The sequence below is a fragment of the Crinia signifera genome, chromosome 4, assembly GCF_055691185.1.
Source record: "Crinia signifera chromosome 4, ASM5569118v1, whole genome shotgun sequence".
NCBI classification, from domain to species: Eukaryota; Metazoa; Chordata; class Amphibia; order Anura; family Myobatrachidae; genus Crinia; species Crinia signifera.
Genome location: NC_139220.1, coordinates 299199744 through 299223345, shown reverse-complemented (window position 1 = coordinate 299223345; position 23602 = coordinate 299199744). Strand labels below are relative to the sequence as shown.

General features: G+C 46.5%; 1 protein-coding gene across 1 annotated transcript in view; it reads right to left on the bottom strand.

Moving 5' to 3' along the window:
* Positions 1–23467, bottom strand: part of TSPAN16 (tetraspanin 16) — a 32561-nt gene extending 9094 nt beyond the window's left edge. The window contains exons 1-5 of the mRNA XM_083180008.1: positions 23359–23467; positions 13749–13814; positions 11952–12158; positions 10599–10673; positions 4737–4856 (exon numbers count right to left, since the gene is read on the bottom strand). Coding sequence (XP_083036134.1) covers positions 4737–4856; positions 10599–10673; positions 11952–12158; positions 13749–13805 — 459 coding nt within the window. The 5' untranslated portion in view covers positions 13806–13814; positions 23359–23467. The remainder of the gene's footprint in view (positions 1–4736; positions 4857–10598; positions 10674–11951; positions 12159–13748; positions 13815–23358) is intronic.
* Positions 23468–23602: the final 135 nt, after the last annotated feature.

The following is a 23602-nucleotide window of genomic DNA, read 5'->3' as shown; positions in this document are numbered from 1 at the left end:
AGAGAGATTTGTCTCTGTCTTGAAACTATGCAGACAAATACCACTTAATCATATTCGTCACACCAAATTTCTTCTTTTAATCATACGGTATTTTCTTATGTGCAGGTTTGGGTGCACTATAGCTCTCTCTCACTGAGCTATGTGCTATATTTTTCATACATCTAGGCTAAATACCCTTTGGGCAGTTTTTTTGTGTGTAGATTGTGGTGACTCAAAGATAAAGGTATTGTGATGCCACTCACTCTCACTGAGTTGCATCCACTGATATTGTAATACTAGGGTTGAATTCCCTTAGTCAGAGCTTTAGTATTACTGCTCTTTCTCACCGGTGCTACTCACTCTCACTGAGTTGCATCTATCACTGTTGTAATACAGTTATAATATTAGGGCTGAATTCCCTTGGTTAGAGCTCTTACGTTATAGCTCTGTTTTGTAGAGATATCACTGTAGTGTATTTTTATTAATCACACATCAGCCCAATTTGAGCCGTATATCAGGGTTGAATTCCCTTGATTGGAGCTTTGATATTTTAGCTCTCTCTCATTGAGTCACTATTGTGGTATACTTCTATTGAGTTAATCACACAACTGCCTAGTTTAAACTGTATGACTTTTTTTTGCAAGTTTTGGGTGCAATACAGCTCTCTCTCACTGAGCTATTTGCTACTCAAATACATGCACCGTCTGGGCTCTTAGCCCTTTAAATCATACCTGCTATTTATTATGATATTAGGATGTTAATTCTTCTAGTTTCAATATTCGCAGTGTGACTCTCTCTCACAGAGCCACTACCGCACTATATAGAAGAAATTCCGTATGTATTTTATCACATTGAAATCCAATATTATAGCACTGTTTTGTGTGCAAATATAAGTGCAATATAGCTCTCTCTCGCTGAGCCGTCCTGCTGCTGATATTTAGTATGATTTCGATATCCGACACTTTTTATTGTGCAAATATAAGTGCAGTATAGCTCTCTCTCACTGGGCTATCCTGCTACTCATATTAATATATAATCTGGGCTATTTGCCCTATGGATATCCAGTTATATGTGGGTGACGGTGATAAACAGTATTTGGTGAAGCAGTATGACTCTCTCTCACTGAGTCATAATTGCTGTGATTTGTATTTTGATGATTCAATTGAATGCTTTTACTGTGATTTTTGATATTGCAGTGTAACTCTCTCTCACTGAGCTATAACTGCTAATATTTAAATTCAGTAATGGGATTGGATAATTCTGAAAATCCCCAGTTAATAAATAGCTTTACAATTGCTCTGGGATTAAAGTGTGCAGTTAAACTGATTCACATTAGTATTTCAGTTTACTTGATAATGGTTATTGGTCGCCATCTAGTGGTGGTTTTCCTGTATTGAGAGAGACCAGAATGGTCTTTTACTCTCAATATACTGTGACTGTCTCTCTTGGAACTATGTATCTAACATCAAACACATTAAGTCATGAATACATTATTGATACATTTTATATGTTTTATGGTTATTATGTAACCAGCATATAGGCTAACACGCGGTTTCACAAGTCTGCTTCCTCAGAGCCAAGGAAGCAGACTTGTGAAACCGCGTGTTAGCCTATATGCTGGTTACATAATAACCATAAAACATATAAAATGTATCAATAATGTATTCATGACTTAATGTGTTTGATGTTAGATACATAGTTCCAAGAGAGACAGTCACAGTATATTGAGAGTAAAAGACCATTCTGGTCTCTCTCAATACAGGAAAACCACCACTAGATGGCGACCAATAACCATTATCAAGTAAACTGAAATACTAATGTGAATCAGTTTAACTGCACACTTTAATCCCAGAGCAATTGTAAAGCTATTTATTAACTGGGGATTTTCAGAATTATCCAATCCCATTACTGAATTTAAATATTAGCAGTTATAGCTCAGTGAGAGAGAGTTACACTGCAATATCAAAAATCACAGTAAAAGCATTCAATTGAATCATCAAAATACAAATCACAGCAATTATGACTCAGTGAGAGAGAGTCATACTGCTTCACCAAATACTGTTTATCACCGTCACCCACATATAACTGGATATCCATAGGGCAAATAGCCCAGATTATATATTAATATGAGTAGCAGGATAGCCCAGTGAGAGAGAGCTATACTGCACTTATATTTGCACAATAAAAAGTGTCGGATATCGAAATCATACTAAATATCAGCAGCAGGACGGCTCAGCGAGAGAGAGCTATATTGCACTTATATTTGCACACAAAACAGTGCTATAATATTGGATTTCAATGTGATAAAATACATACGGAATTTCTTCTATATAGTGCGGTAGTGGCTCTGTGAGAGAGAGTCACACTGCGAATATTGAAACTAGAAGAATTAACATCCTAATATCATAATAAATAGCAGGTATGATTTAAAGGGCTAAGAGCCCAGACGGTGCATGTATTTGAGTAGCAAATAGCTCAGTGAGAGAGAGCTGTATTGCACCCAAAACTTGCAAAAAAAAGTCATACAGTTTAAACTAGGCAGTTGTGTGATTAACTCAATAGAAGTATACCACAATAGTGACTCAATGAGAGAGAGCTAAAATATCAAAGCTCCAATCAAGGGAATTCAACCCTGATATACGGCTCAAATTGGGCTGATGTGTGATTAATAAAAATACACTACAGTGATATCTCTACAAAACAGAGCTATAACGTAAGAGCTCTAACCAAGGGAATTCAGCCCTAATATTATAACTGTATTACAACAGTGATAGATGCAACTCAGTGAGAGTGAGTAGCACCGGTGAGAAAGAGCAGTAATACTAAAGCTCTGACTAAGGGAATTCAACCCTAGTATTACAATATCAGTGGATGCAACTCAGTGAGAGTGAGTGGCATCACAATACCTTTATCTTTGAGTCACCACAATCTACACACAAAAAAACTGCCCAAAGGGTATTTAGCCTAGATGTATGAAAAATATAGCACATAGCTCAGTGAGAGAGAGCTATAGTGCACCCAAACCTGCACATAAGAAAATACCGTATGATTAAAAGAAGAAATTTGGTGTGACGAATATGATTAAGTGGTATTTGTCTGCATAGTTTCTAAACAGAGACAAATCTCTCTGGAAACTTAAGAGTATATCAAGCAATACACAGCCAGATGGTGGTTAATCACCTGAATCTATAAAAGAAAAGGAGACCAGGAATACAGTAATAAACATAACTGTCTGGTAAATTGCACTCCTTTCACATTAAGGTGACACTAAATCCAAAATGATAATTACTCCCAGTATTTGCAAAACCCTGTGAGAGGGGGCTAGTAAATCTAGGAGGTACTGACCCTATTGAAAGGGTGATTCTTAAAACATCTGAACCTCTCAGAAAAGGAACCTAACTAGGACACAACGTCTCTTTGTAAACCAGCATAAGGGGAACACTTTTATTCCCTTTACTCACTACGTTTTTCTTTCCGTGCAATGGCACACCACATTATGTGTTGTATGTATGTATGTTCATTTTAACTTCTCTTGAAATTTCACAAGCAACGAAGGGAGATCACCACACGGATTCTATATGTTAAAAAATCCTGACAGGTTGCTCATCTCCCTTTTTTAGATCGAATTAAAATAATAAAGTACAATTTTTATATTAAAAAAGACCAGAATATTTCCATCTGTTTGAAATATTCCTCCCTTTAGGTGTGCATCCACAGTGCAATTCTTCTCTCTTTTGAACCTATACTTCTCAGACAGCCTGTGGTCCAGCCACAGAGGCACATATACCGGCAAATGTATACATTTCATTCCATGCAAGCAATGTGGAAATAATTATGGCCAGATTGGGTCACTCCTGGATCAGCCCCAGCTTAATATAATATATCTGTACTCTTATCATTTGTTATTACTGTGCCCAGGTAGCCACAGGTGGCTCTGGTGTTATTACTGTGGTTTGTGCCCAGGTAGCCACACGTGGCTCTGGTGTTATTACTGTGGTTTGTGCCCAGGTAGCCACACGTGGCTCTGGTGTTATTACTGGGGTTTGTGACCAGGTAGCCACACGTGGCTCTAGTGTTATTACTGTAGTTTGTGCCCAGGTAGCCACACGTGGCTCTGGTGTTATTACTGTGGTTTGTGCCCAGGTAGCCACATGTGGCTCTGGTGTTATTACTGTGGTTTGTGCCCAGGTAGCCACACGTGGCTCTGGTGTTATTACTGTGGTTTGTGCCCAGGTAGCCACACGTGGCTCTGGTGTTATTACTGTGGTTTGTGCCCAGGTAGCCACACGTGGTTCTTGTGTTATTGCTGGGTTTTGTGCCCAGGTAGCCACAGGTGGCTCTGGTGTTATTACTGTGGTTTGTGCCCAGGTAGCCACATGTGGCTCTGGTTTTATTACTGGGGTTTGTGACCAGGTAGCCACACGTGGCTCTGGTGTTATTACTGTGGTTTGTGCCCAGGTAGCCACACGTGGCTCTGGTGTTATTACTGGGGTTTGTGACCAGGTAGCCACACGTGGCTCTGGTGTTATTACTGTGGTTTGTGCCCAGGTAGCCACACGTGGCTCTGGTGTTATTACTGGGGTTTGTGCCCAGGTAGCCACACGTGGTTCTGGTGTTATTACTGGGGTTTGTGACTAGGTAGCCACACGTGGCTCTGGTGTTATTACTGGGGTTTGTGCCCAGGTAGCCACACGTGGCTCTGGTGTTATTACTGGGGTTTGTGCCCAGGTAACCACACGTGGCTCTGGTGTTATTACCTCTTTCATTGTTGCATTCCATACTGTAGTCAGCTCATTCTTAGTCTTGTCACTACTCCCGTAATCCTCTCGGAGGAATTTCACAGCCACGTTACCAATGTACTCTATAAAGATATTAGACTGACAAAGGAACACAATTTGACATTTGTTTCGGCATTGTATCAGAGTTCTCTCTCTTTATATATATATATATATATATATATATCTTATATATTTGGCTACATCTGTCACTCAAAGTGTGTGAGTGTGTGTATAACGCTGGGTGGAGTGACTGACTCACATGACAGAGAACCAGCCCAGTGAGCCCACAGACAGTGCCAGACACCCTCTGCCTCCCCATGTTGCCCAGCACTGCTACTCCACAGCCACCAGGTGAGCGCCCCCCCCCCCGCACCCCCTCCCGCGATTTGCGGCAAAAACACCCCCGCGACCCCCCCTCCTGCGATTCGCGGCAAACACCCCCCGCGACCCCCCCTCCCGCGATTCGCGGCAAAACACCCCCCCCCCCGCTCCCGCGGCAAAAACACCTCTCCCGCGACCCCCCTCCCGCGATTCGGAGCAAAAAGAACCCCCCCCGCGACCCCCCTCCCGCGATTCGCGGCACCCCCCCTCCCCCCAATTCGCCGCAGCCCCAGGATTAAAAGGCACATGCAAAACACTGACATGGCTATGGTCGATGAAAAGGTTGACATGAGTTTTTGAAGATTCATGTTTTCATATTCATTGTCATGTGTTGACATGGACACCAATGAAGTGCCACACTTATGTCAACATTTACATATGTTGACCTTTCTGTGTTGATTTTTTCTTGTGGCGATTCGCGTCACACCCCCCTGCAACCCCCACTCCCGCGATTCATGGCACACACCACCCCCCTCCGCGACCCCTCGCCCGCAATTCTCGGCACCCCACCCCGTGACACCCCCCCCCTCCCACGATTCGCCGCAACCCCTGCCCCCGCAACCCCCCCTCCCGCGATTTGCGGCAACCCACCCCACCGCCACCCCCCCTCCTGCGATTCTCTGCAACCCCTCCCTCGATTCGCAGCAACCACCCCCCGCAACCCCCCTCCCGCAATTCGCGGCACCCCCGCGACGCCCCCTCCAGCAATTCGCGGCACCCCCCGCAACCCCCCCTCCCGTGATTCGCGGACACCCAAGTTGCAATACAGGGCATCTTTCATACAATTCTAACCATATTTCTCATATACAAACGTTCACAAATTAAGGGGGCGCAGCCCCTTACGACAGTGCGAAGAGCGCCCGTAGGGCGCGATGAATCACCTAGAGTATATATATATATATATATATATATATATATATCAATGTCCGTTCCACAGGATAATATATCCCAGTGTTCCATGACTTGCCTTTATTATATCTGTATACTCTGGAATCAGAGTAGGCTGGGTCAGGAGACTTCTACCACTGGGCTAATGCAATTGTGGAACCTGCTTACCTACAGTGGCACCATCATGTCTGCGTACAAATATGAATTAGGTCCTTTATCTTTCAACCAAGACTTAGGGGGTCATTCAGACCTGACCACTGGGCTGCAAGGTTTCGGGTGCTCAGCGACCAGGTAAACCTGGCGCCGCACGACTGCGTTCCCTCAAGCATACACTGTATGCTCAATAATCGACCAGGGCTGCGAACAGGGCCGGTGCTAGGGTGTCCGGCGCCCTCCTGCAAACCATACATTTTGCGCCCTTTCACATTGCCATTGCAACAAGCTGAAGCCCGATTGTGGGAACGTATGCAACATGCGATCCTATGGAGGATCTCGGGTGCATGTACATGTATGCATACACCATCTCAGTGCTGTGTCCGCAAAATGTTGCAGGCACTAAAGGTGCCCATACACGCTGCGAGAATCGCATACGTTATGGGCTAGATCGCAACGCACAGCATGCATGCAATGTGTGTGCGATGCGATCCAAAAGCAGTACAAAACGTATGTGCAGCACTCGGGACTGAGGGGGAAAGGACGGGAGAGAAGGAGGAGATGGAAGAAGAGGGGAGGAGATAGAGGGGGCGGAGTGTTGAGGACTGGCAGCGGCACTGGCACAGCACACTGAGAAGAGGGAAGGAAGGGGAGGCGGCGCTGCTGCCTGTTCGTCATTTGATTTGACAGGCGCAGGGAGCAATGGGTAGGGGGCGGATCCAGACATGACATGTCATCCAGGCATTCACAGACAGCACTACATACCTCAGCGCAAGTGTCCGTGAGGAAGAGGGGGCAGGTCGCAGGAGGAGGACAGTGTGTGCGCGGTGCAGGGAGCTGCTCAGCCTCTCCATACTGCCGTCCGCTGTCAGACAGGCACTGCGGGCGGCGTGCAGGAGGCAGTGACAGTGAGGGCTGAGGCAGCTTTAGCAGAGCAGGGAGGGAGACAGCGCCTTTTCAGCATGGCGCCTCCCTGCTTTGCAGGAGCTGCTGAGTGGGTAGCGCCGGCCCTGGCTGCGAATTTGCTAGTTCTAATCTGAATCGGGCCCATAGTAAATATACCCATTCATTTGTCCTATAAAATCACCCTGCACTGGACAAACCATGGCCATTTGTTTTACATTACACCCGTGTGTTCTCAGGGCCTCAGAGAGTGGCCATGGGCTCGGGTACTGAGAGAGGGGGCGTGGCCAAATCCAGTGAGGTGTAGCCGCACCCCCTAAAAAATATGCAAAAATGCGGCCTGGAAGTGGTCAAGGAGCTGGCGCATGGGAACGGCCAGCATTTACGGGCATCTCCATGAAAACACTGGGCGTTCCCATGGGTACGTGTGTGGGGCGATGCTTGCCAGGACGGACGGCTGACATCCCAAAACTTCAGCTGCCAGCCCCGTTCTCAGAGCCGCATGTCTCAAATAGGGTTCAGTCAAGACCGACCTCTATTTGCAAGCAGAGGAAAACTCATTCGATGGTTGATGACCATCAAATGATTTTTTGGCCCGTACGCTCCCGTACGAATGGCGGTTTGTGCTAAACATCCATTCGCATTGCAGCGGGGGCCAGGCATTCGCTCGCCCCGGCAGAGGGCTCGCTTAGCAAATCAATGTGAATCACCCCCTTTTCTCCCTCTGTGGTACTTTACAGTAATTACAGATGTGAACAAGGGTGGGGGACCCGCACCATATATCTTTGGTGACGGTTTGCAGATTGTGAATGGTACAAAAATCAGTCAGAAGGGAATTTTAGCATATATGTTCCCCTTCTGGCTTAGGGTGCTGTCTACTGATTTAAATATAGTATACAATAAGAAGGAAGAAAATAAATCAGTTTACTGGGACGCACTCCTCATTCACATAGTCTTGAATGACTAAAAACAAATTTGTGTTGTACCTTGAGGTGTCATTTTTTACAAATAACTCTATAGCTAACAGGCCATTATTTTTATTTTATTTTATATTCCATAATTGTATTAATTATACATGACCTGATAGTCTAATTCCCTGTGACTGGGATTGATGTGGCAAACAATGTTTAAAAAAAGAACGATAGATATAGAGAAAAAGAATTTGAAAGATTAAAATTTGTCTCTGTAATCCGTTTACAGTTATATTCAAAAGGGCTTTAGTGATGCCTTTATTATATAGGCGCTGTATTGCCTTGCCCAGTTTTTTCAAGGTCTCTCAGTGAGTATAATTATACTGCTTTCACATTGCAGAAATGGGTAATGACACGGTATTCTTAAATGGGACTTTAAAACGGGTCTGAGCCTTGAGACCTTTCACATTGCAGGTGAAAACCGTTTTAAAAATCATTTAATACCATTCAAACATTCAACCCGTTTAACCCCCAAGGGACACGTTTCAAGCCATTGAAATAGAGCTGTTCAAACTGCCAAAAAAACGGCTTTAAAACGTGTAGGACGCTGCTTTTTAACCGTGTTGAAATACCGGTTAACTTTAACCGGTAAATCAACTCTGGCGGCACTTTCACATTGCAGCCTTAAACGTTTTAAAATGAAAAAAAAAAAAACCCGGCAATATACCGTTTTAAAAGTGCGATGTGAAAGGGGTATAAGTGTGTGCTATTCCTAGTTGCAACAAAGATATTTCTGTGTTTATTTTTGTATTCAACAGAGATATTTTGCAACTGTTGCATAAAGGTATCTACTTGGTACTTCTATCCTGTGATATTCTATGACCGATCTCTCTGTCAGATTGATATTTCTTATGACAGATTCATTCCTGCATCATGTTCGTATGTGTAATCGTGCCTATAGAATCGAAGTACCAAGTAGATACCTTTATGCAACAGTTGCAAAATATCTCTGTTGAATACAAAAATAAACACATAAATATCTTTGTTGCAACTAGGAATAGCACACACTAATTATACTAAAGCAGGGACCGGCAACTGGCGGACCGCGGTCCATCTCCGGACTGCAGACGCCAGATCTCCGGACCGCACAGTTATTGTGTAAATATGCGCCAGGGGAAGTGAGACATGACATCTCCTTCCCCTGACAAGCAAGCGTGCTATCGCAACGCCTCACGTGGGCGGGGGCTGAAGACGCGCTCAGCGTGATCAGCATTGCCAGCATTGTGCCAGCATTGTGCCCGTATTGCCAGCATTGTGCCTGTATTGCCAGCATTGTGCCCATATTGCCAGGATTGTCCCCGTATTGCCAGGATTGTCCCTGTATTGCCAGCATTGTCCCCGTATTGCCAGCATTGGCAGCATTGTGCCTGTATTGCCAGCATTGTGCCTGTATTGCCAGCATTGTGCCCGTACTGCCAGCATTGTGCCTGTATTGCCAGCATTGTCCCCGTATTGCCAGCATTGTGCCTGTATTGCCAGCATTATCCCCGTATTGCCAGCATTGTCCCCGTATTGCCAGCATTGTCCCCGTCTTGCCAGCATTGTGCCCGTATTGCCAGCATTGTGCCTGTATTGCCAGCATTGTGCACGTATTGGCAGCATTTTTTGGACCTCGACCAAAATCATTTCAAACTTCCGGACTCCATCAAAAATGACTTGCCTACCCCTGTACTAGAGTATAATCTCACTGAGAGACCTTGAAAAAACTGGGCAAGGCAATACAGCGCCTATATAACAAAATAATAAAAAAACAATTACATTTGGCACACCATATCTTATAAGGCATCACTAAAGCCCTTTTGAATATAACTGTAAACGGATTACAGAGACTAATTTTAATCTTTCAAATTCTTTTTCTCTATATTTATTATTCTTTTTTTAAACATTGTTCGCCACATCAATCCCAGTCACAGGGAATTAGACTATCAGGTCATGTGTAATTAATACAATTACGGAATATAAAATAAAATAAAAATAATGGCCTGTTAGCTATAGAGTTATTTGTAAAAAATGACACCTCAAGGTACAACACAAATTTGTTTTTTAGTCATTCAAGACTATGTGAATGAAGAGTGCGTCCCAGTAAACTGACTTCTTTTCTTCCTTCTTATAGTAATTACAGATGTGCCTGGAGCCGTGTATTTTTGGTTTTGGTTCTAATTTATCACCGTGTTTTGGTTTTTGGCAAAACCACCATCAAGTGTTTTGGTTCACTTTCAGAATGTGGTTTGGTTTTGGATTCTTTTAAATACAATACAAAACATTGATAGAAAGTATTAAAAATGTGAAAAAACAGCTAAACTCCTGTAATTTGGACCTGTTTACATGTAATGCAAAACCGGAGTTCGCTCAGAGTACTGACATCGGATCTGAGCCGGGACTGGGTTCCACTTAGAACCATTTCAGATGAACCGCATCACACAGCACTAATAGTAATGGAACATTATTAAGAGCGACATGATTCCCGCTAGTGTCCCCTCATCTCCATATATTGCATTTGCCATCAGTCTGCTAGATTGTGAGTTCTGCAGAACAGGATTCTTACCAAAGAAGAGAACGCCAGGACTACAACAGCTCCTGCTATTTCCGCAATGAAAATAATGAGGATGATGATGAAAAACTAAAGAAAAAGACAAAATTTGGCATATTACATATCTATGTGAGATGATAGAGTATGTATATATATATATATATATATATATATATATATATAGATAGGGGGGAGCGATATAGGGAGAGGGTATATGGAGTAATAGGAGGAGATATAGGGAGAGGGTATATGGGGTAATAGGAGGAGATATAGGGAGAGGGTATATGGGGTAATAGGAGGAGATATAGGGAGAGGGTATATGGAGTAATAGGGGGAGATATAGGGAGGGGTATATGGGGTAATAGGAGGAGATATAGGGAGAGGGTATATGGGGTAATAGGAGGAGATATAGGGAGAGGGTATATGGGGTAATAGGAGGAGATATAGGGAGAGGGTATACGGGGTAATAGGAGGAGATATAGGGAGAGGGTATACAGGGTAATAGGAGGAGATATAGGGAGAGGGTATATGGGGTAATAGGAGGAGATATAGGGAGGGAGTATATGGGGTAATAGGAGGAGATATAGGGAGGGTATATGGGGTAATAGGAGGAGTTATAGGGAGAGGGTATATGGGGTAATAGGAGGAGATATAGAGAGAGGGTATATGGGGTAATAGGAGGAGATATAGGGAGAGGGTATATGGGGTAATAGGAGGAGATATAGGGAGATGGTATATGGGGGTAATAGGAGGAGATATAGGGAGGGTATATGGGGTAATAGGAGGAGTTATAGGGAGAGGGTATATGGAGTAATAGGAGGAGATATAGGGAGAGGGTATATGGGGTAATAGGAGGAGATATAGGGATAGGGTATATGGGGTAATAGGAGGAGATATAGGGAGAGGGTATATGGGGTAATAGGAGGAGATATAGGGAGAGGGTATATGGGGTAATAGGAGGAGATATAGGGAGAGGGTATATGGGGTAATAGGAGGAGATATAGGGAGATGGTATATGGGGGTAATAGGAGGAGATATAGGGAGGGTATATGGGGTAATAGGAGGAGTTATAGGGAGAGGGTATATGGAGTAATAGGAGGAGATATAGGGAGAGGGTATATGGGGTAATAGGAGGAGATATAGGGATAGGGTATATGGGGTAATAGGAAGAGATATAGGGAGAGGTATATGGGGTATTAGGAGGAGATATAGGGAGAGGTATATGGGAGTAATAGGAGGATATGTATGAGGATGTTATACTGAGTAATACGAATCATTCTATAGAGCTTATATAAAGTAGTAATAGGGATGGTATATGGGATCACAGGGAAGAGAAGACATACTGTACATCATATCTATAGTACATACCAGCATTAACATGCATCTGCTCTCCTTCACTGCCCCGCAGCAGCCTAGGAAGCCCATGAGTATGAGGAAGCAGCCCACAGCTATGCACAGATATCCCACATTCACCAGCTGCATGAGCTGCGGTGCTGCCGAGCCAAGAATCTTCAGGAAAGACCCTCCATCCACCTTCACCCATATGCCGATGCCCAGCACAGCCGTGCCCCCCAACTGTAGAGAGGAGAGACGTTATATCTACTTTCCTTCACCATATCTCTCCCTCATTCCCTCTTACTCACTAGGGGCCTAGTTACTTCTAGAACTATATTTTCATAGTGTCATAGAATGATTTATTCATATGCACATAGACCTACATCTGCTTATACATATGGAAGACCACAGGGTAAATATACAGTGTACAATGAGTTTTCCAAAAGATAATGCTGGGTACACACTGGGCGATTCCCGTGGCCATCGCTATAATTAAGTATATCGATGGTGTCGCAAGAGAACGATATAGTGCATACACATTGACCGATATCTATCACGATATCGGTCGGTGACAACACCTGCTTCCCGCTCGCAGACGACGATATTATCAGATTGAGCTGCATGCACAGATGACAGGGAGAGGGATTTGTTAACGATGTGCGGGAGTGAGCATTGTTAACGATATTGAGTGTACACCCTGGCCGATGTTTGCAATGTATCATTAATGATATCGGTATCGTCGGTGGCGTAAGTTCGTCCCAGTTGCCCAGTGGCAAGATAATTATAGGTCCCCCCCTACACACACACACACACACACACACACACACACACACACCACACACACACCACACACACACACACACACCACCTTATATAAATATATGTTATGTTATGTGTGTATGTTATGTATATTATGTTTAAAATAAATTTACTGTGATGTCTATGGCCCTGCTAGGAGGGGGAGTCAGCCACAGAAGTGATAAAGACAGCTTTCAATTAACTGATTCAAAACCAGGGGAGTTGAGGTGCCCCCTTAGGCACAGGAGCCCGGCGGCAGATGACTCCATTGCCTCTCAGAGTTATGCCTCTGGGTATCGTGCATATCGATAATGATATATCACCCAGTGTGTATCCAGCTTGAAAGTCCCTACAAATATCTGCTATAATAGATTTCCACCTAGTGGTTGGAAGTAGTACTGCTGCACACATTCATTACAGGCAATAGAACCTCCCACGTCTGCCATTCTGTGCTACCAGTCTCCTTCTACCTCGTACTCTCAGATTAACACCATGGGCCTAATTCAGACCTGTATGTTAGGCTGCGTTCACCCGCAGCCAAGCAAACAGGTAAACGCCACCCCCTTAAGGGCAAGCGCCCGTCCCCCTTCGCAGAGCGAATGGCGGCAGCTTCATGCAAATGGATGTGCACGATTACACATCCATGCGCACGCAGCTGTACGGGCGAAAGATCATTCTATGGTCGCCGACTATTGAATTATTTTTGATCTGTTCTCAAATAAAAGTCAGTTACAACTGTCTTTTATCTGCCTCGGACATTGCCGAATTCTGGACAGGGGGGGACGTGAAACGCCCAGGAAACACTTGGCGTACCCATGCGAGAGCCCTCTGCCCGCCCTCTACCCACCCCTCTCCATGCGAGTGCCTTGGCGAGTGTGATACTTGCCGAAGGCGTTCGCACATTGGGTTCTGCACATGTTGATTTTCGCCCATACACTTGCACAGACCCAACATTGGTCCCCAGACCAAATGCGCAAAAGAGCGAGCCAATCTGAATCACCCCTCAAAATGATTAAAGCCATTAATACTCACAAATATTATGCCATTGAAGATGAACATCATCGTTTTTAGGAATGTAAAGCAGCTCATTGTTCTGACCTAGACATAAAAATACAGATGGGTAAACCAAAGGATTCTAGAGGAAGGGGAGAGAAGTCAGTGACCTGATGTATGTATATAAGGAGGAAGGGAGAGGTCACAGTGTCCTGATGTCTGTGTATTAGGAGGAGGGGAGAGGTCAGTGTGTCCTGATGTCTGTGTATAAGGAGGAGGGGAGAGGTCAGCGTGTCCTGATGTCTGTGTATTACAGGGTTGCCTACCCTCCCGGATTGGCCGGGATAGTCCTGGAAATCTGGTCCCCCTCCCGGCTCCCCGGAAAGGTGGGCAATCCTCCCGGATTCTGCCTCACCCTCCCGGCCGCATCGTTTAATTACCGCGTTTCGCTGCTATTCGCTGGGAGGGGAGGGGCTAAATAGTGTCATTTAGCCCCGCCCCTCCGTGTGTCCTAATGTCTGTGTATTAGGAGGAGGGGAGAGGTCTGTGTGTCTGTGTATTAGGAGGAGGGGAGAGGTCAGTGTGTCCTGATGTCTGTGTATTAGGAGGAGGGGAGACAGAGCCGGCCCTTGCCTAAATGACGCCCTAGGCAAGATTTTGGCTGGTGCCCCCTAGCACCGTTACTAGTTCCACCTCTGACCCTGCTCCCCTTTCCCAGCACCATCAACCCTCATCATAGCAGTCATCATTTTGGTGCTCCTACCCGCAATATTTTAAATAGAAACCGCGCACACATTCAGTGCGCCGCCCAAACAGGGGTGTTTTCTTGCTGGGAAGGGGCATGGCCACACAATAGTACCCCCAATTCAAATTATGGCACACAGTAGTGCAATTTTATTCACATTATATCATGCGATGGTGTCCCTTATTCACGTTACATCACACAGTAGTACCACTTTACCTTATGTACATTACTCCACACATTATTCACATTATACCCTTAGAAAAAAATCCTGAGAAAATATTGTATTTTAAGCACCTCCATGGCCACACTGCAACCCAGCACAAAGCAGTGCGTGCTGGGCAGAGGAGAAGAGCTGCAGCTGCTGCTGTCACTTAAGGGGAGGGGGCCCGGGGCCCCCACTGGGCCCTTCCATCAGACTTTGGCCTGAGTAATTTATACCACCTACCCCTTTCTCTCGGCACCCCTGACAATACCACACAGTAATGCCCCTTACACATGACACACATTATTAATGTCCTTATAACCATAATGCCCCTTACACATTGTGCCAACCTTTATTAATGCCCTTCATACACATAATGACACACATTATGCCCCTTACACATGACACACATAATGCCCATTACACATATGTTGCACATTATTAATGCCCTTATACACATGACACACATAATGCCTGTTACCAGGGCTGCCAAGAGAAATCCTGGGCCCCGGTACAACAGTGTCACGGCCCCCCCCCCCTGGAGTGGCGAGCTACAGAAAAGAGGTGTGGCCATTAAAAATATATAGGGGTGTGTACCACACCATGTACCCTTTATGCAACACAATAGTAGACTCCTTATACTTGCCCCTTACACATTATGCTACACAGAATGAGCCAAAATTCACATGGAATGTCGTAAAATTCACATTATGACACAAAATTCAAATGATTCCACATGGATTGTGCCGAAATTCACATTATGCCACACAGATTGAGGCAAAATTCAGGGACAGTGAGAGGATGGTGGGGATGCAGGGAGAGAGATGGCGGGGACAAAGGTGCATAGAGCGGGATGGCAGGATGCAGGGACAGAGACGGTGTTGGCGAAGGGCCAGAGGGTGGGGACAGAGACAAATTAGGTCTAGAAGGTCATTTCTATGTAAGGGATGGCAACAGAAATCTTGGGGCCGGTACACCAATATCACTGGGATTGAAAAATGCTCAATCCCAGGATTGGCTTCCCTAAAAGAAAATTGCCCCCTGTGCCCCCACACTGACTTACTTTTTCTGAGCTGCGGAGGAGGGCAGGTGGCCGCAGTGCAGAGGCAGGCGTCGGGTAGACATGTGCGACGTGGGAGGCCCGGTGGCGAGCAGGTTCCGGCGTAGGGTATGATGTGGGAGAACGTGGGAGGCCCGGCAGCGAGCAGGTCCTAGCGTCGGGTATGATGTGGGAGGATGTGGGAGGCCCGGCGGCAAGCAGGTTCCGGCGCTGGTGGTCAGCCTATGATCTATGATCTGACCTATGATCGAGACGCGCAGCGCAGGCCGCACGCCGGGTGGGGAACAGCCGGGCAGTGTCTGAGCGAGCGATACATTATGCCACACACCGCCATTTCTCTGAAACATGATGCAGCTCACCACAATGCCTATGATACTATGCTGCACACTGTAATGCCCCTGACACATTATGCCACACATTGCAATGCCCCTCACACCTAATGCATACCTCCCAACTTTGGCAGTGGAGAAAGGAATATATGTGCGTGCCGGAGGCACGCGCCAAAAATTTTTGGGCTCCGTTTTGTCGCTGTGAGGGCATGGCCAGTGCTGTGTGAACTGCTGGCCATGCCCTCAGCCTCCCTGCCTGCCTGCCTAATTAGACGCATGCAGTGTCTAATTCCCGCAGGACTGTCCCAATAAATGGGATGTCACACAAAAGTTGATACACACTGACTATGCCACACCATATTGCCCCGCACACTAAGGCTTCTAATAAATTATAAATTACCTGCTTGTTGCCAAGGGGGTTAATGTCTGTTGCCAAGGCGGTTAATGTCCGTTGCCAAGGGGGGTTAATGTCCATTGCCAGGGGTTCTTGCTCGTTGCCAAGGGGGGTTATTGCGTTGCCAGGGGTTCTTGCTCGTTGCCAAGGGGGGTTAATGTGCATTGCCAGGGGTTCTTGCTCGTTGCTAAGGGATTAATATGCATTGCCAGGGGTAATTGCTTGTTGCCAACGGGTTTATATTTGTTCCCAGGGGTTCTTGCTCGTTATTGGATGTTGCCAAGGGGTTAATATTTTTTGCCAGGGGTTAATGCTCGTTGCCAAGGGGGATTTCCGTTGCCAGGGGTTCTAGCTCGTTGCCAAGGGGTTAATATGTGCCCGTGTGTCCGGCCACCTGCCCATCAGCTGCAGCTGCCCCTGCTTTACCCTGCCTTCCCCTGCGCACAGAGAGAACGACGCTAGAAGTAATTTTTCACTTCCAGCGTCTCTGACAGGGAGCACAGCCCGGCAGCGTTACCAGGAAGTGCAGAGCTGTGCTTCCTGTCAGACGCTAGAGGTGAACTATGACTTCTAGCGTCTGTCTCTCCGTGTGCAGGGGAAGGACAGACAGGGGAAGGCTGGGGCAGCCGCAGCTGACGGGCGGGTGGCCGGACACATGGGCGGGCGGGCGAACACATGGGCGGGCGGACAGGTCCTTGTCATCCCGACGCACTCGCAGCCCAATAATTTTTTTTTTAAAGTGTGTGTCCGGACCCGGGCCCCCCTGGCAGGCCCAGGCCCAGGTAAAATGGACCCGCCCCCCTGCCTCTCGGCGGCCCTGCCTGTTACACATATGTTGCACATTATTAATGCATTTATACATGACACACATAATGCCCCTTACACATATACCGAACACTATTGCACAACCAACCCACCCACAGACAGCACTCGCACAGCTGATAACACTGTGACCTCTGCCTCTGCTTGGATACAGATGTTTCCTCATACATTTTGCCTCAATAGTCCATGCAGCTCCTGGCCAGTTCTGCTAAAGTTGGGTGCCTTTTTTGCTGAAAATGTGTCTTATTTACATTGTTATGTGACCAGGACACACAAGGAGCTTCCGATGATTAAAATGATATGTGGCATGCCTATATTCTGTGTGCGACTGTGGCTGTACCTGCATACGGAATGCTATGTTACAGTGATTTCCATAATTACACTATTTCATATGCAGATACAGCCTCACTCACACACAGAATATAGGCATGCTGCATATCATTTTAATCAGCAGAAGCTGCTGGTGCCCCTAGGCAATTGCCTAGTTTGCCTATGCCTAAGGCCGGCTCTGAGGGGAGAGGTCAGTGTGCCCTGATGTCTGTGTATTAGGAGGAGGGGAGAGGTCGGTGTGCCCTGATGTCAGTGTATTAGGAGGAGCGGAGAGGCCAGTGTGTCCTGATGTCCAGGAGGGGAGAGGTCTGCGTGTCATAATGTCTATGTATTAGGAGGAGGAGATAGGTCAGTGTGTCCTGGTGTCTGTGTATCAGGAGGAGCGGAGAGGTCAGTGTGTCCTGATGTCTGTGTATTAGGAGGAGCGGAGAGGTCAGTGTGTCCTGGTGTCTGTGTATTAGGAGGAGCGGAGAGGTCAGTGGGGGTTATTCTAGTTCACTCCTTCTGGCAAATTCCTTCTTAGATGGACAAAACCATGTGCACTGCAGGAGGGTAGATGTTACTTGTGCAGAGAGAATTAGATTTGGGTGAGTTATTTTGTTTCTGTGCAGGGAAAACTGGCTGCTTTATTTATACACTGCAATATAGATCTCATTTTGAAGTAAAACCCCGCCCAAATCTAATTCTCTCTGCACAAGTAACATCTGCCCCACCTGCAGTGCACATGGTTTTGTCCATCTAAGAAGGAATTTGCCAGAAGGAGTGAACCTGAATAACCCCCAGTGTGTCCTGATGTCTGTGTATTAGGAGGAGGGGAGAGGTCAGTGTGTTCTGGTGTCTGTGTATAAGGAGGGGGGAGAAGTCCGTGTGTCCTGATGTCTGTGTATTAGGAGGAGGGGAGAAGTCAGTGTGTCCTGATGTCTGTGTATTAGGAGGAGGGGAGAGGTCAGTGTGTCCTGATGTCTGTGTATTAGGAGGAGGGGAGAGGTCAGTGTGTCCTGATGTCTGTGTATAAGGAGGCGAGAGGTCAGTGTGTCCTGGTGTCTGTGTATTAGGAGGGGAGAGGTCAGTGTGTCCTGGTGTCTGTGTATTAGGAGGAGGGGAGAGGTCAGTGTGTCCTGATGTCTGTGTATTAGGAGGAGGGGAGAGGTCAGTGTGTCCTGGTGTCTGTGTATTAGAAGGAGGGGAGAGGTCAGTGTGTCCTGATGTCTGTGTATTAGGAGGAGGGGAGAGGTCAGTGTGTCCTGATGTCTGTGTATTAGGAGGAGGGGAGAGGTCAGTGTGTCCTGGTGTCTGTGTATTAGGAGGAGTGGAGAGGTCAGTGTTCCCTGATGTCTTTGACTGTATACTCATCTGTGCACAACAGAGTACAAGTAGGCAGTCCGAGGAGAGCTATGATGACATGATTTGCTCTCGTCATAGCCCCGCCCCCCATTATACATCGCCTACTTTTTTTTGTACTGTATAGCGGGGGGAGGGGCTGTGATGATGTGATTGTAAAGCCATAACCCTGACCACCCACCTTGTCATCAGTCATTCGGACGAACAAAGTGGGGCAGATTTATTATGCCTGGTGAAGTGATAAAGTGGCCGTGCTAATGCATACCTCCCAACAGTCCCGAAAACCGCGGGAATGTCCCGTTTTTCGGGGACATTCCTGCATCCCTCCAGTGGCCGGCAGTGTCCCACGGCGAGGGGGGGGGGGGCTGTTGGGAGTACCCCCTGTCGACTGCTGAGCAGCGGGGAATAAACGCTGTGCGCATGTGCATAGCGTCTATTCCCACAGCCAGGGGGCTGGGGGCATGGCTAGAGGCTCACAGAGCCTCTGGGTCATGCCCCCATAACATCAAAATGTAAAGACCACACCCCTTTAATTAGGCCACGCCCCGATATTTTTCGACGCGCCTGCGGTGCGCATCCCTCTGTCCCGCCTCCATCTCCCTGAAAGTTGGGAGGTATGCTAATGCACCAGTCAATCAGCCCCTAACTGTCAAGTTATAAGCCAGGTTTGAACTGACAGTTGGGGGCTGACTTGGATGCTGCATTATCACCGGCCACTTTTTCACTTCACCAGGTTTAATAAATCTGCCTCACTGTGAGATACGGTATGTGGGCATCATCCGCATAGAGATTATACTGCAATCCGGAGGCAAAACTAGGTTGGCTTTGGCTTGTTAATGATTGCTGCTTTAATAAAAACCTGGCAGAGACTCACAAAAAGTCCCCACCTTCCCGTACTGCAGTGGTTATTACTTTCAGCCCATTGTATGTAAGAAGAGTCTGGGAGGAAGCCATGAGGAAGCAATACAGTTACCGTAAGGGAAAGATACCACTTTTTCATTATGATTAAGGTGTAACACATACTGTAAAGCTAGTGTGCTGCTCACACATTAATAAACTCAGCAGAGGGGTATCGGAGTAAATCAGTTACCACTGGATGCAGATCACAGTATTTTACAGATGGCTGCTCAGCCTGAAAGTACAACGTACAATCAGTGAGCGAAGCTGCCATCGATGACAGAATATTGCACAGAATTCCAGGCTGAAAGCATTGTTTTTCTTTGCCTTTTAAAGTATGAAAATCTTTGTACATGATATCATTTTGAAAGTCAAATGACTACATAGATCCTATATGCAAAATAGTGAAACCAGAACTTTGCACCTGAAACAATACCTGTGTGATCAGACAGACAAAGGGACAATTTATCACCATCCGATTTGTAATGCAATACTTGCAGAGGCGTAGCTACCGTAAGGCAGCCACCGCGGCTGCTTGGGGGAGCAAGCGCCAGCGGGGCGCCCCCGGTGCCCGGGCACTCTGGTCAGACCCCCCCTTACCCCTCCGCATGCCGCCGCCACCGCATTCAGTCCGGCAGCCATTTTGTCGTGTCATTTTTCATTACTGCAGGAGACGGAGCCCGGAGGCTATCTGCGGTGCCGGACTGAATGCGGGGCCAGCGGCGTCGGCGGCATGCGGAGGGGTAAGGTAATTTTTTGGCGGGGGGGCGCCACAATATTAGTTACGCCTCTGAATACTTTATTACATTGCACTGATGTATAAGTGATAGAATGCAGGGACAGTGTGTGCGAGTAAGCTCTGTCCCTGGCGATGTCACTGCCTGGTCATATCGGGATATTTTCTATGAAAAATACTCAAACCATGATTGCCGCTACCACCGCCGCCGGCACCTCTTACTCACCACAACATCTTGCCCCCCCAAGATGCAACCCCATCCTGATGGTTATAGTTACAAAACCCAGGAGATCACAGAGATCTGATCTTGTGGAAGGCTGCTGGTCACCTGGGCTTTCTGCTACTGTGACCTTCGGCACTGTACAGTGAGCTGCCACTTTTCAGCATCACTTTACTGCACCAGGGGCCACAGGAGCAACGCAGGGCTCCGATGACCAGCCAACCCTCATCTGAGCAATGATCAGCGATCCCTGGGGAGGTGAGTATTGTGTTTTACAGTATTACTGTCCTGGTCCCCGCATTGCCCCGGCAGATAAAACTGTGCAGTGGTTTTGCAGGGAGCCCTGTGAAATCGCCAGCTGGAGCTGCCTTTAATATCACAGGGCTCACTGCTGTGTCTTTTTTTTTCCATTTATTTTTGTTAATTTGTCCAGAACGCATTTCCCATTATAAGTATGGGAAATGTGATCTTCTTATTTAAAAAATGCGAATGAAAGGGCATGGAGCAGTTTTTCCCGAAAACTGCTCCAAAAGCTTTTTAATGCTTTCAGGCAATACTAAAATAATGCGAAAAGGGTTGCAAACGCCCTTTTTTCACATTATTTTAGAATATAAATGTTAATAAATGGGCCCCTAAGTATCTCATTGTGCAGGATCTTGGCGTAGCACAAATGTGTGTTTTAATACTAACCGGATGTGTTATATTATAATGAATGCCGTTACCTGATCATCCTGTTTTTGTGTAAATACATCTTGAAATAAAGTAGGATCTGTAACTGCTCTGGATCTCGCTGTTTCTGGACTGTTACCTCTGCAAGTTTTGTGTTCTCCTTTCTTATTACCGTTTATCTAACACTAGTGGGGGAGATTTATCAAATCTCGGAGAGAGATAAATATAAGACGTTGCCTCATACCAACCAATCATCTTCTATCATTTCACAGAATGTGCTAGATAACATAATGTAACTGGTTTCTATCAGCAGCTTCTCCATTTTACCTCTCACTAAGGGCCAGATGCACTAAGCTTCAAAAGTGATAAAATGGAGAGTGATAAGCCACCAGCCAATCAGCTCCTTACTGCCATGTCACAGACTGTGTTTGGAAAATGTCAGGCAGGAGCTGATTGGTTGGCTGTCTCCCCTACTGTTTCCAGTATTACTTAAACCCCCGGACTGCCTGATTACCCTTTAGTTCGCCTTCCTTTAACTTAAAACTCCTAAATGATGCTCCTTATCCTTCGCCCCTCTTGGTATCCCAGCTCGATTTACAGTTTGGGACAGATGTATCCAGTTTCAGAAAGTGATAAAATGGAGAGTGATACACCACCAGCCAATCAGCTCCTGCCTGACATTTTTCATACCCAGTCTGTAACCTGGCAGGTAGGAGCTGATTGGCTGGTTGTTTATTACTCTCCATTTTACCACTTTCTGAAGCTTGATACATCTGGCCCTCTGTCAGTACATATTGCATAGTCTGTGACACTACAGGGTACATTTACTAAGATGGGAGTTCTAGTAAAGATGGGATGTTGCCCATAGAAATCAATCTGATGCTACTTGATATTTTTATAGCACCTTCTATAAGATAGAATCTGATTGGTTGCTCTGGGCAACTTCCCATCTTCAACAGAACTCCCATCTTAGTAAATGTACCTCTATATTCTATGTAACCATTATACCTCACTACACACCCTTTATCCTGTACATTCCAATCCGACGCACCAAAGATGTCATCATCGTCATCTTTATGTTCTAAGCCTTTGGGAGTGATAACATAGAGAAAGATAAAGTGCCAACCAATCGGTTCCTGTAATTTTTCAAACACAGCCTGTAACATGGCAGCCATGGACACCTCATGACCTGGGGACATGGACACCTCATGAGGGGTACTCCCATACCACAGGGGGGGGGGGGGGGGGGGGGTGCGGGAGGTGTATAGCACTGGTGAAGTTCCAGGTTGTCTGAAGCCACCATATTTTGCTGCCAGGACCGGAGGACGGATGCACCTTCTTCCAGCTCCCGAGGCACACCCTGGCGACCGCCGGACAGCTGTCCTACCCCTGGATTGCACTGTCAAATCATTGCAATTGGGAGGTATGCTTGGTGATGATGAACCTTGCCACAAGGAAGGAAGGAATGGAACTGGCGGTCATATGGGATCAACAGCAACTGCGGAGCAGTAATCACCTCCTGTAGCAGCCACTGTATGCCACACACTTCCCACCCCATATTGTATCTTTACACTGACATCTCCCCCTTATTCTGTGTGACAGGCATGATAGGCTGCGCGCTACTTCCCTTCCCCCTGATCCCCCCCACACCCCCTCTATCGTATACTATGAACGTACCCCACAACTCAATCCCCTTCCTCCTCTCCTCAGCTCTCAGCTCCCGTTGCCCAGGTGAGTCCACCCTGTGCTAACAATAGAGATAGTGAAGCTCCTGAGAGATTTAGGTGCAGGAATCACTGGTTGCAAACCACTTCTTGGGGTAGCGAGAGAAGCACAATAGGGGGGGCGCAGGGAGGGAGGGATGGGTCAGGGTGGCATAGAGGGTGAATAAGAGGGGCACTGACCTGCTGGACGGTGTCTTCACTCCTGTTTGTGGGATGTCTGCCTGCTACACCTCTGGTGACTGTGACTCTGATTCCTCTTGGAGACTGTCACCTGCTGAGCACCTGAGCTAAACTCTTGGGATCTCTCTTCTGGGAGGGACACGGTGTATGTGTGTGATCAGATCTCCTACCTGCGGGGAGAGATCAGGGGGCGGAACTAGAGTTTCTGTGTTTATCCAGACTCCTTGTGATGTATCCTCTGATC